General features: G+C 43.3%; 1 protein-coding gene across 1 annotated transcript; it reads left to right on the forward strand.

The window, feature by feature from the left end:
- The first annotated feature begins 9,448 nt into the window (after positions 1–9,448).
- Positions 9,449–11,590, forward strand: sox17 (SRY-box transcription factor 17). Its single transcript, XM_046372003.1, has 2 exons — positions 9,449–9,961; positions 10,330–11,590. The coding sequence occupies exons 1-2, from the start codon at positions 9,664–9,666 to the stop codon at positions 11,232–11,234; spliced, it is 1,203 nt and encodes a 400-aa protein (XP_046227959.1). The 5' UTR covers positions 9,449–9,663; the 3' UTR covers positions 11,235–11,590.
- The last annotated feature ends 753 nt before the right edge of the window (positions 11,591–12,343 follow it).

Here is a 12,343-nt window from a genome sequence, read left to right on the forward strand (position 1 = left end):
TGCACATTGATCAGAATATCTGGATGCTGCTTTTCAGCTGTGGATGGCGTTCTCTGGGGTCTCCATTGTTTCATACACTGCAGCATGTCAGCATAGGCAGCAGGCTTTTGTCTGGATGCTGTTAGTGATGATATCAGGAGGGACTTTCCCCGATTTCCCTGATACAAGCTTTTCCCATGTTATCATATAGGAAGAATGACAGGAGGGATACTGATCAGCTGACACTGATTGCTAAACTGATTGGTGGGAACAAAGTTGTTTTAATGCAACTGTCTATGCAGCCATTTACTCATTTACGATAAGTAGTCTTTACAGGCCTGCATATGATTTAATATTAGACATTCTGGGGAATGCATTATTTAACGTTTCTGCGGCGTATCAGACGACTTCAGACGCATCTGTGTCGGTTGTAAGTTTGGAGAAGGGAAGCTGTAGCTTAGCGTAAGCCCAAGCTTAACATAAAGGCTGGATGCAAAGGGAAACTACCTACTTTGTTCCAAAGGTAAAAAATACACCTGTACTCATTTCATAAGGTTAGTAATAACCATGTTAAATATAGTTTGTTTAATCAAAACAAAAACAAGAATCTATTTGTGATTTTACCTGTTGGAACAACAGATAACAAGCTGTCATTATTTGCATCATCTTTGTGTACGAATTAAACAAACAATAATATGCATGTTAATAAAGTTTGCATAGAGCCAAGCTAGCTTGATTCATCCTGCCTTATCATGAACGTACGACTTAGACCTGGATACAACAACACCACTCAGTTTTTCTCTCTTGATCCATGGAGGCATCCTGTTTGATATTTAGATTTAGTATATTTTGATATTTAGATCTCATCACTACTTTCTGAGTGGCAGCACACTAGCTCCCAGAGCAGCCATTGGTGTTGCTAAACAACAGTTAACGTTGTAGTCCTTGTGGCAAATGTTAGCTTGCACACTACTGTTGACAGATTTTAACCACATCTCCCCTGATCACATTTTGTTTATATCCTCCTCTCCATGAGATCACATTGGCACAATAATCTTAATAAGTACCTTGTGGTGTGTGGTGCGCCGTTACTTTGCACCTTTGAGATTAGAGAGAAGTTTGTGAAGTTTCTCCATATGTGTGCGATGCAACCTGATTTCAAAGGCTTTTAGGATTTTAAAACTCCTGTAGCGTGAGCTCAGGTTTAGCAAACTATGGCCTGTTTACACTTAAAAACTCAGGGCAACATCAATGTTCACTTTTGAGTTCAGTTTGTGTCCACCTGACAAATATAAGTCCAGTGTCCAACTTTCCTTTTAGCTCAGTTGTGGTGTAGGTTCTTGTCCTTAACTAACTGTAAAACCACAACTTGTCATTAACTAATATAAATGTGTTAATTAGTGAGCTTCTGAAGTGTTGGCGGGCAGATTTTGTTGCCTTTCAGCAGAGCCATAGTTTGCATATATCCATATTTATCCTATTGTTATATTTATTAAAATGTATTCCTTTCCTGAGGCTGCAAGGCAGGCTTTGGTGCAGTTCAACCTTAGGCAGAGAGTGAGTAGATATTGATGATCCAGACCATTGTGTGTAAATGTACTGAGGAGATAATCTCCATCAGGTGAACTCAGACACTGAGAGCTTTAGTCAAACACAGGAACTCCTTGAAGTGTGAGATAGACCAGATATGTGAGATAATGTATTGATAACATGCTCTCACGGCCTACATTTCACGACATGACTGATAACAGTCAAAATGATGTATTATTGGAACGTGTTAATATCAACCCTCGCTTTGCTCTCAAAATGAAAAAAAGAAAGGTGAAAGCAAAATTTTCACACCCAAGGCTGATTTTTATTCCACTCCACACCGTTGTTGACGCCAACGATGACACCAGTCCATATTGTCATTCAGCTAATTTAAAGGAACACTAATTTGACAAGAACCTTGAGCAACGAAGGAGGGAGAGTTTTTCCATGTCATCCCGAAGAAACAATTTGACACGAAATTATGTGTGTATCTGAATAAAACTTTGTTCTTCCTATCAGTGCTGCTTCTTTCTGTATAATGTAAAGGGAACAGCTTAGGGAGGAAGCACTCACACACACACAGTGCATTTCCTCCATAAAACCACAGCTGTGTGAAAACAACATGTAGTGCATTCCTCAGCCATTTCTCTCATTTTAGCACAATAAAGGACAGCGGGCTCGGCAGGCCTCTATGGTCTCTAATGTAACTGCACCAGGGCTTTTGCGTTTGTACCGTTAAATTTGCAATGATAACATGATTCGAGTGTTGCATGGTTGATTGCTACTGTAAAGATCAGAGCTGATATGGGAAAACAGTTTTCAGGAGCTTTGAACCGCAGTCCATTAAAGGAGAAGTTGTAGCTGTGTCTATGAGGAAGTCCCAGCTCTGAGTTTTGGAGTATTTCTTCTGTAATCTCCAGAAATGACAGGGCATTATTTTACAGAGAAAGGCCAAAAAAATATATAGAAAGTCCCGTCCAAACCAAGTCTTATGATTTAGTTTCCACCGCAGCTCAGGTGTTCTGATCTTTTCTCTTATCTCCCGTCTTTGCAGCTCCCATACTTACCTTTATTGATCCAGATTCTTGCTAGGTGCGATGCCACTGATCACACATGCTATTATTGATCGACGCCGGTCACCCTGGGCTGACATGGTGTCCTGTTAGCACCCTCGGGGGTATCTGCGTTTTGTTCTGTGACGCTTTCGTGTCTCTACAAAGCAAAGGCCACACATGAAAGGATTCAGAGTGTGTTTAAGCGACCGAGGAATCAATTTACACTCTGATTGTCATAAACAAAGGCCTCACTGTCTCTCCTCTCATTTCTAAAAATCTAGTCTGGAGAGTTTGATCAGTAATTAACTCATTAGCTTTAATCACAAAGGCATTGATTCTATTTTTCTGATTTTCATTTATTCCAGAGCAAAAGTGCAATGTCTTTGTCCTGCATCATCATGTTGCTGCAAAACACGTTAGATGAATTGAGGGACTTCTTTGGGCGGAGGGGTGGGGGTGGGGGTCAAAGGCAGGTCAGGTTGTGAGGAGCAGTATTTATATGGCTTGTGGCCGTCAGGAAAACAATTATGCCGCCTGGACATAATCTGTCATTTGTTTTCTCACCAAAACAATTCCTTATTTTGCCATACAAAGACTACACTAAGTGCAGGAATTGCATGAGAACTGAAAAAGGAAAAAAAACGACTTTGGTGTTTACCTGTCTGGCTGGCCAAAAGTATTGTTATACATAAGTGACCTAGTTATTGTTTAAGAGTATAATTTCATCCCTTTGATGGTTAAAAAAATCTAAAAAGTTTTTATTATATATCTGAGATTTGTTTTCTGATGTTTTCTAATGTATTCCTCTGCATGTTCTGTTCTCTTAAAAAAAAAAAAAAGTTATTTCAGGCTCAAACTCATGTGTCAAGGACAAAAAGAAAAGAACAACCCAAAATAGTTCTTATCAGTTCGGGAATGGTCATAGCACCAGTAGGAACAATGCCGTGGCGAGATGGGAGCTGAGGTTGACCCTAATAATGCAACTGGACTGTCAAGGAACCTGGAGAACAGGAAGCCCACCGTACCTCTGTCTTCATGGATAAAGTCATAAAAATGATAAACATGGTTTTCGATTAGCCTCTGTCGGGACAATGTGCTGGTCACCAAAGGGGAAGATTAGGGTCGGGCCAGTAAAAGTGAAGAGATGAAAGAGCTGCTCTCCCGTGTGGTTGACCTCCCTGTTAATTGCACTAAGGAAACTTGGGTTTTCCTTTCCCCCTCTTACTAATGGTGATTCATCAGTCAGTCAAGACGTTCTATCAATAGATGTTGTGTATAAAGAAGTGGCAGCAGTTACGAATGTGTGAAGCTACCCTGGGAGCAAGGGAGTGGCTTAATTTAAGTGTATCCTGCAGCTAAGGGGGGATTCTGATTTAGTATAACTTGGATCATATTTTTAAAGGTTTGGCTATGATGGATATAGTTCAGATTATCATATATAACTTATTGAGAAGAGAAAATAAATGAAAACAGTAAAGTTATTATCTAAAACCCTCACTGTAAACATGCATCACTGTTTAACTTCCTGTTTGACTTTTAACATACTATACTTCCCAATTATAGGCACATGTGTTTTTATGCCCTCTGGTCAAACTTAAAGAGATTAGGCTGATTGGTTAAATCCTTGTTCTACATTTTGCAATTTGATATCATTCTCATGTCTGTGAGTTGAATGTTAACTATATCCTTGAGAGGGTTAGCTTAACTCAGCAAAACAGCTTGGCTGGCTTGGTGCAGAGGTAATTAAATCTGTCTATTAGCTCCTCTAATGCTCACTAGTTGACATTTTAAATCTCCTTTGTTCAATCTGGGCAAAAAAGAAGCGTAAAAGCGCTTTCAGGTAGGCATACTTTGCTGCTGCTTGCCCATTTCCAGTCCTTATGCTGAGGCTAAGCTAATTCATTGTTAGCAGAAAAATAAGAGGGTGGTATCATGAGCGTCTGTACGTCTGACGACTTGTGCTTCTGGCCCTGTCAAACTTTGTTTTAGCGCTGGTCCTGTGCTCCCAGACTTCAGCAATTAGATACTTGGGTTAGTACAGTGTCAATATCATAACTTATAAAGATGATTGTCCGAAGCCAAGAAGTTGTAAAACAAACAAATATCCTAAATTATTATTTAAGGAATAATAACTTTGGTTGCAAAATAAAATATCCGTCATTAAAACCCAGTTTTTTTATGTTACATTTATAAATATGTGCTTGATTATTGTTTAGAAATGTGCACCATTTTCTCCCGGGTGATGCATTCATGAAGGCTTTTTCTCACATTTCACGGCCCTGATTCAAAGCTTAACCCAGCACCCCTTGATAATGTAATTTTGCATTTCTGTATCCTCTAAGTGGCCTGAGTGAAACCACAGCACTATGGATGTACTCAGGAAAGAGACTTTGATTATTTTACTTGTTGCTTCCGTTTTATTGTTGGCTGACCCCTGGCAGTGCGCAAAAAACCTGAGGTCACCACAACTTGTGGCGGAAAGTTTTCAAACATCCTCAAGTTAGCAAGCCTAAAGGCATATTTAAGATTTGTCTTGGACCCACGCTTCAGTTTAGTAAAACAGACAGAGAATGAGGGCGAGACGAGAAGATAAGGCGGATGTGCTCATCTCCAAGCTGAGCAGCAGAGACAAACAAGAAATAGTTTTATCATCACAGCATCTTCATGAGGCGGGGGCAGGATGGTGCTGCGGCGGGGTACAGGGTAACCATGTCCTTTTTGCTCAACATGGGACAAACCGGCCAATAAACACGACAGATTCCCACCTGATTCCCAGAAGATCCTTGACAGATTAACGCCTCCAGAACAATGAGACGAGAGTGGAGACGGCTTCCTCTGTGTCCCTGCTTGTCTGCAGCAGACAACATCTCCGTGCTACCCTTTCGGCAGGGCTGTGGTGTGTGCTCCCGGGCAAAGAAACTTTCCCAGAAATCCCCTGGGGGAGGGGGGAGACTATACCACCAATGGCACATTAAAAACTTCTGTGTCTATGTGAGTGAGAAGCAATGCTTGAGGTAACGTGGTCAGTTTCTTTTTTATTTAATTGTGTCATGTGCCCAAATTTCAAGTCCCCAATTTCTGTCACCAAAGAGAGACGCAGGGAAAAAACATTACTGAATTCAGACTCTCACATCCTTTATGTGAGCACAATTAAACCACCAACCTGTCGATGATCTCTCATATCTGCAATCTCCCTTATGGGGTGATTTTAAGGTTATTAAAGATCCACTTGGTCCTTAACCTCCTAAGCCTCTGCAGAGCTTTTACTGACAGCTGACAAGACAATGGAGATTCATTTTAAATTCCTGAGTGACAGCATTAGTGTTGAAACCTGAAATGTTTCAGCTTGGGGAAAAAGGTGTGATTTCTATTTAGAGAATCATTCTCAGACAAGATGTTTCTCTCCTCCTGTCTCTCTTGCACACCTGTTATGTGCTCTCCTCCTTAACCCTTTCATTCTCTCCTCCTTATGAACCCCTTCCCCCATCCTGATTTCCTGAAACACCTCCCACTCTCCAGAGCAGGTGCTGCATGGAGGAAGTCATAGTCTAATCCGAGAATCTAAACAATCATTATCTCAGCACTGACAAAGACAAATGTCGACACACAAGACTGTATAGACATACGACTTGGGTTTGATGTGGAGCTTTTTACTGTAGATTAATCTAGGTTTTTCTTCATTGATTTTGTTTGTCTGATCCCATATTTTTAAAACTCTAATCAATATTTTTACATGAACAATGGCTTAAAATAATGTGATGGAGCTGATGAATTTATAAGCCCCAGGTGGGCAGAAACACAACTCCAAATAAACTGTGAAGTTGCCCTGCACATCTGCTGGATGTGCAAATGGACAACTGTCAGTTAATGTATTGGTAATATGTGAAATGGCCAAAAAAATCTATAAACGCAGATTTAAATTTTCAGTTATATCAACAAGACCAGAGTGACCAGAACACTAGACAAGTCCAATCCTTGAATACATAGTCTATAACGCTGTCATGTGGCATTTCACAGTAGCAGTCCATGACATTTGCGTATAATGCACTCATTTCACAGGATGAGAAGCGTGATACACGGGTAATGAGTTCATTTCTTAGTCCACATATTCGACAAATTTGTGAAAAACACTCGGAAATTGGCTTTGAGCTCTGGAAACTTTTAATCTCAACATCTTCGTATTGCTTCTTTTGTTCACACCATCAGCTCACCACCGAATGAGCTTAAAACAAAGATGGCAAAAGACAGGAAATTGAATTTTTTTTAATGGTAAATAGCTTAAATGATTAACTGATTATTGTGTAATAAACAAATGATTGCAAATGAATTGTCTGTTGATTGACCGCCACATTAATAAACATTTTTCAAGAAGTGTGAGATTTTAAGAATAGGGCAGAATACCCCCTTCTAATTAGCAAAGTATTGTTTAAAGTCTTAACACTCTGCCCTTTTGTGTCTTAGTCCAGCCCGAGCCTTTGCAGCTCGAGCTGCTCAGGGGATCAGAGCCGAGTGCTAACATATATATATACCTTCCGTCCCTGTGATTTAAACTAACACTACTGGCTTGCAGCTCAGCACAAAGGAGCCAGCAAACACATTGTGCAATTCCCAAGAAAGCCACCCACAGCCATTTATACAGCAAGACTGGCGACCAGCAGCTCAACTGCGTTTCAGAACTCACTTGGAAGGCGGACAGTTTGTGCTGCTACGCCAAGGACAGGAAGTGCTTGCAGAGGGACAGGAAGTGCTCACCGCTGCAGTAGCCGAGGCTGGAACTGAGATAATGCCATTGTGTAAGCAAGCCAAGTGACCTCTCCCTGAGCGCAGAGTCCAGAGGCTGGCGTCGAGAGCCCTGGCCCCCACCCAGCCCCAGACTCCCCAGGCACGGGGTGGGGGACTTGCTGGAGGGACAGGAGGAGGAATGGGGGGGGTTATGAGGCATGTCACCTCCCCACACCACCACCACCACCTCCCCTCCTCTCCTTTGGGTTGACTCTGAACCTCACCTTGTAGAGGAAATGTGGCTACGACTCCAGACTTTATGACTTCTCCCATCAAAAGCCAGGATTTTTCACTCCCACACAGCGAAAGAGAAAGAGAGAGGAACGGCCAGGGCACACTCACACCAACGCCCATGTCGAAACACACATACACAGAGAGTCTCTCTTTCTCCACTCTCATAGGAATCGGCGAGGGAAAACCTTATCAGGTCATCAGCGGTAAAATAGATGATGACAGTATTATAGTCCAGATCCTGTCCCATACAGCACTTGGCTGGACCTCTGTCCAAAACCCTCACGGCAACCCCTAGAGGGTCACCCAGCGTGCTCTGGAGTCCCCGCTGGTGTCTGCACAGGGCACAAAAAGGTTGCATAAGCATCTCTCATATTTCTGTCAGCCGCTTTTGACGTGTCAGGAGGACCATAACCCACAACGGGATTGGAACGGTCAGAGAAAAGACGGAGCTGACAGGTTGAGGTCTGCTGGCTCTGATAAGAACCCCCGCAGCCTGTAGGTGATGTTTGGATTTCTGGCCACAAACAGGGGGGCTTCATTCTCTGCTACGCAAACACTCCAAGTCTGGATATTTGAGGTGCAACAGGTTGCTTTAACCTTTCCCCCTCATGTATCACCGTCCTGGCCTGGCACAGCTGCTCCAAAAACAAGGAAACAGATTCTCACACATTTCTGTAGCTTTCATGTGTGTCATAGAGTTAGTGGAGTTTATATTTAAAGGCAGATGCAATCTACACATATTCCAAGGGGAGCTAAATATATTTTTAGTGCAGTAAAATTACACTTAAAAAAGATTAAAAAGCATACGATGAGGTGAATGTAAAGATGTGTAAATAATCACATTAGGTGAAATGCACCTTAAAGTTTTGTTGAAAGAGTTATGATAGCTCGGAATCAAATCCCGAGCACATAAAAATAAAGCTTTCTGATTCGTTTAGATACGCTGTTTTATTTTTAGTCACCACTGAGCTGGCATTAGTCCCACTACGTCCCAGCATTATGTCATTCCTGTAAAAATAAGTTAACACAGAGATATTAGGGAGTGCTTTTTACGCCCTCGACTTGATCAGCTATCTGCTTGTGTTAGGTTGTCAACATCATAGTCCGTCTAGTCGGGTAAAGACAGCGTGTATCCACCCGAGAAACTGTTTGGACATTTGAACGCCAGTATCACAACACTTTACAGTTTTGTTTTTTGTCTTGTCAGAGGCCTCGTCACTTTACAACTAAGTGACGGGTGTTTACTTAAGCTTATTCCACTCTTACCGATTTCACTTTTAGGGGGTTTAAAGTCTCAATTAACGCCCTTTGTCAGGCGCTTCCCCTTCAAGCTGCAGTCAAAGAAAGTCTCCATCGAGACGATCGTGCGTAAAAGTTGCGAATGAGGGAGCCATTAACTCCACGCGTAAACCTGACAATCAAGATTTGAACACAGTTAACCCACCCACCCCACCTCCCCCAATACACAGACTGGTGATCAAATGTACTGATGTCTGAGCATTAGTGTCAGTCTCATACAGGGGTGAGAATTAAGACATGTGACTGTTCAAGTAAACGTTGCAGTGGATTAAAAAGGTCATCGGTTTCACATCGTTTCAAAAAGTTAAAATTAACCACATTGCCATTTGACAAGACTTCACACTAAAATATTGATTTACAGCCTTATTAATCTCCCTATACAATTAATTTAGCGCACATGAGGATAAATTCTTATCAGTTACAGTTAAATCTCACAGCGTCTCGTCTCAGAGGGTCTCTGCTCTTCAAACAAGGGTCGGAGGCGGGGTGCTCGAAACTTTTTTACACCTTTGTAGTAGTGGGCACTCCCACCGCATGGTGATTGGCTGTCTGTGAGTTTATAGCGCACCGACCTTCACATCCAGCACGGAGTATTCGGTACTGTTCAGTCCTGGAAGTGGCTAATGGATGTGGCTAATTATTTTCCATTCCAACTTTAGAGCCACAAACCTTGTCAAGTTCTTTTTTTTATTATTTTCCCAAAGGCTGTTCTCACTAGTGGTAGCGTGTTGTCGCCTCTGCGAGCTGTCCGGTGGCTCTCCAAAAACCTTCCAGCTGGACAGAGATGAGCAGTCCCGATGCGGGTTACGCCAGCGACGATCAGACCCAGGCAAGGTGTACGATGTCAGTCATGATGCCTGGAATGGGACACTGCCAGTGGGCCGACCCTCTCAGTCCTCTTGGGGACACCAAAGTGAAAAACGAGCCGTGCGCCTCCAGCTCCTCCACCCAGAATCGCGGGAAGAGCGAACCGCGGATCCGACGGCCCATGAACGCGTTTATGGTTTGGGCGAAGGATGAGCGCAAGAGACTTGCGCAGCAAAACCCGGACCTGCACAACGCGGAGCTGAGTAAAATGTTGGGTAAGTCATTTAGCACTTTATCTGCTGCTTTATATGTTGCTCGCCTATTCGTAGATCTGTGCAGGTCGTTATAGAATGATTGTATTGTTTCTCTCAGTGTCTCTGAATTTTCGGCGATTGGTAGTTTAGTCTCGGTTTTTATCCTGCCCAGAAACACTCGAATGCGTATTTCTCAGTCAGTGCAGTTCTTGTCTTTTGGCAGCAGGTGATTAAAAGTTACTGTGTCTGAGTTAAGCTGCACATGTAACCTGGAAAAACCTGTCCCTGCCCCCCCCAAAATGGCAACGAGCTATTTTTGTGTGCATCACCAGGCTGCATACAGTATCTGCTGACATATCATTGATGTGCACTCTCCTCTTGACCTGCAGGGAAATCGTGGAAAGCCCTTCCTGTAACAGAAAAGCAGCCCTTCGTGGAGGAGGCCGAGCGACTGCGGGTTCAGCACATGCAGGATCACCCCAACTACAAGTACCGGCCCCGGCGGCGGAAGCAGGTGAAGAGGATTAAGAGGCTGGACTCTGGCTTTCTGGTCCATGGCGTGTCTGACCACCAGGCCCAGTCGATGCACGGGGACAGCAGAGTGTGCATGGAGAGTCTGGGCCTGGGCTACCAGGAGCATGGCTTCCAGCTTCCCGCACAGCCGCTGAGCCACTACCGGGATGCTCAGGCTCTCGGGGGCCCCTCTTATGAAACCTACAGCCTGCCTACACCTGACACGTCTCCTCTGGACGCTGTAGAGTCAGACTCCATGTTCTTCCCTCCGCATTCACAAGAAGACTGCCACATGATACCCGCATATGCTTACCACTCCCAGGCGGCAGATTACCAGCCCCAGGACCCTCTTTCCAACCACCACAGCAACCCCGTCCTGCACCGACACCCTGCTTCAGCCCCAGAGCAGCCCCCTCAGCCTGCCACCCTGCCCCCTTCCTACATGGGATGCCCCAACCCTCTGGCCATGTATTACACCCAGCACTGCAGTCCCAGCCACCCCAAGCGACACCCTGGCGGGGCAGGGCAGCTCTCCCCCCCTCCAGACTCTCACCCTCACTCAGCAGACAGTGTGGAGCAGATGCACCATTCTGAGCTGCTGGCCGAGGTGGACCGCAGCGAGTTCGAGCAGTATTTGAGTTCCTCTTCAGCGCGCGCGGACATGACAGGCTTGCCATATGGGCCACATGAGGTTGGCATGCAAGGACCTGAAAGCCTCATATCATCAGTGCTGTCAGACGCCAGCACAGCTGTGTATTACTGTAGCTACAACAACTCCTAACCTCCTGCCTGGCCTGTTACCCTGCTGCAAGGACACATGATCTGACCTCAAATCTCTGCAGCTAAATTTGAAAATAAAAAAAAGATTTTTTGTTTGTTTGTTTGTTTGTTTTTAAATTGTTTTTCATTACTAGTACAGAAGGTCCATGAGATTTTGAAATGAAGCTTTTGAGAAGACTGTTGTACTGTATTTGTATAAGAATACTTTAACATGAACACTGGTTTTAACTTTTTTTTATTACACCCTTCTTTTTGTGATAATAAATATTGTACAGTCACTATTTTAAAGTTTATGTATATACTTAAGGTGTTTTTTTATATACTTTTTTGCACTTTTGAGAAAATAAATTTTTGCAATTAGACTCATCCTCTCCTGTATTTATTATTTCACATTCTTTTCAGACACTGATTGAAGCTTTCTTTCTTTCTTTACAATGCAGGCGCATTTTATGTCCCTATTTTAGGATATGTTTTATTTTCTAAATCAAAAGCTTCATCTAACTCACTAACTACTAGAAGCAGACACTTCTATTTGGCCAGTGAGCTTATACTGGAAACTAGTGAAAATGCTCAGAGAACAAACTCACTTTCTGATGTTTTTCCACGTGGCACATTACCGTTCATTCAGCGTTGGCTCTGTGTGTACATGGTGCTATCTCTGTTGGTTTTTCCCACTTCCAACACGGAGCTGAATGGGCTCCCAGCGGCACCAGTCGCTCACCTGGAAGCAGGGCATCGACCCAGCTTCCTGGCCCGAACAGAGTGGAGGTAATCTCAGTGTCTGTGTCACACATGGCGCCTTGTTTTCGCAGCATGGGAGTGCAGTTTATGCTCCGGACATCCTGCCTGTAAATGATTTAGGCTCTTCTGATTAATGCAAGGGGCCATTAAAACTCACTGTGGTTTACTACAATGGCAACACTTCATTTTGTGTATTTTTGAAGATGAATATGAGGTTTATTTTCCAGCTATGCATAATAACATAGCAATGACATCAGGCTTTATTTCTGTGGGTATACTGATACACCCAGCGATATATTTATCCACCAACGCCGGTCTGCTGCTTTATCATGTGTCAACTTTATCAGGTAAAAATCTTTAAGAGATCAT

Source organism: Scatophagus argus, chromosome 18, assembly GCF_020382885.2.
Source record: "Scatophagus argus isolate fScaArg1 chromosome 18, fScaArg1.pri, whole genome shotgun sequence".
NCBI lineage: Eukaryota > Metazoa > Chordata > Actinopteri > Scatophagidae > Scatophagus > Scatophagus argus.

What these genes read in the sequence shown, in the direction of transcription:
- sox17 (XM_046372003.1), top strand. Translation starts at nt 9,664, where the DNA reads ATGAGCAGTCCCGATGCGGGTTACGCCAGCGACGATCAGACCCAGGCA. An exon ending in GGAGCTGAGTAAAATGTTGG is followed by an intron (nt 9,962 to 10,329) that starts GTAAGTCATTTA and finishes CTTGACCTGCAG; the next exon opens with GGAAATCGTGGAAAGCCCTT.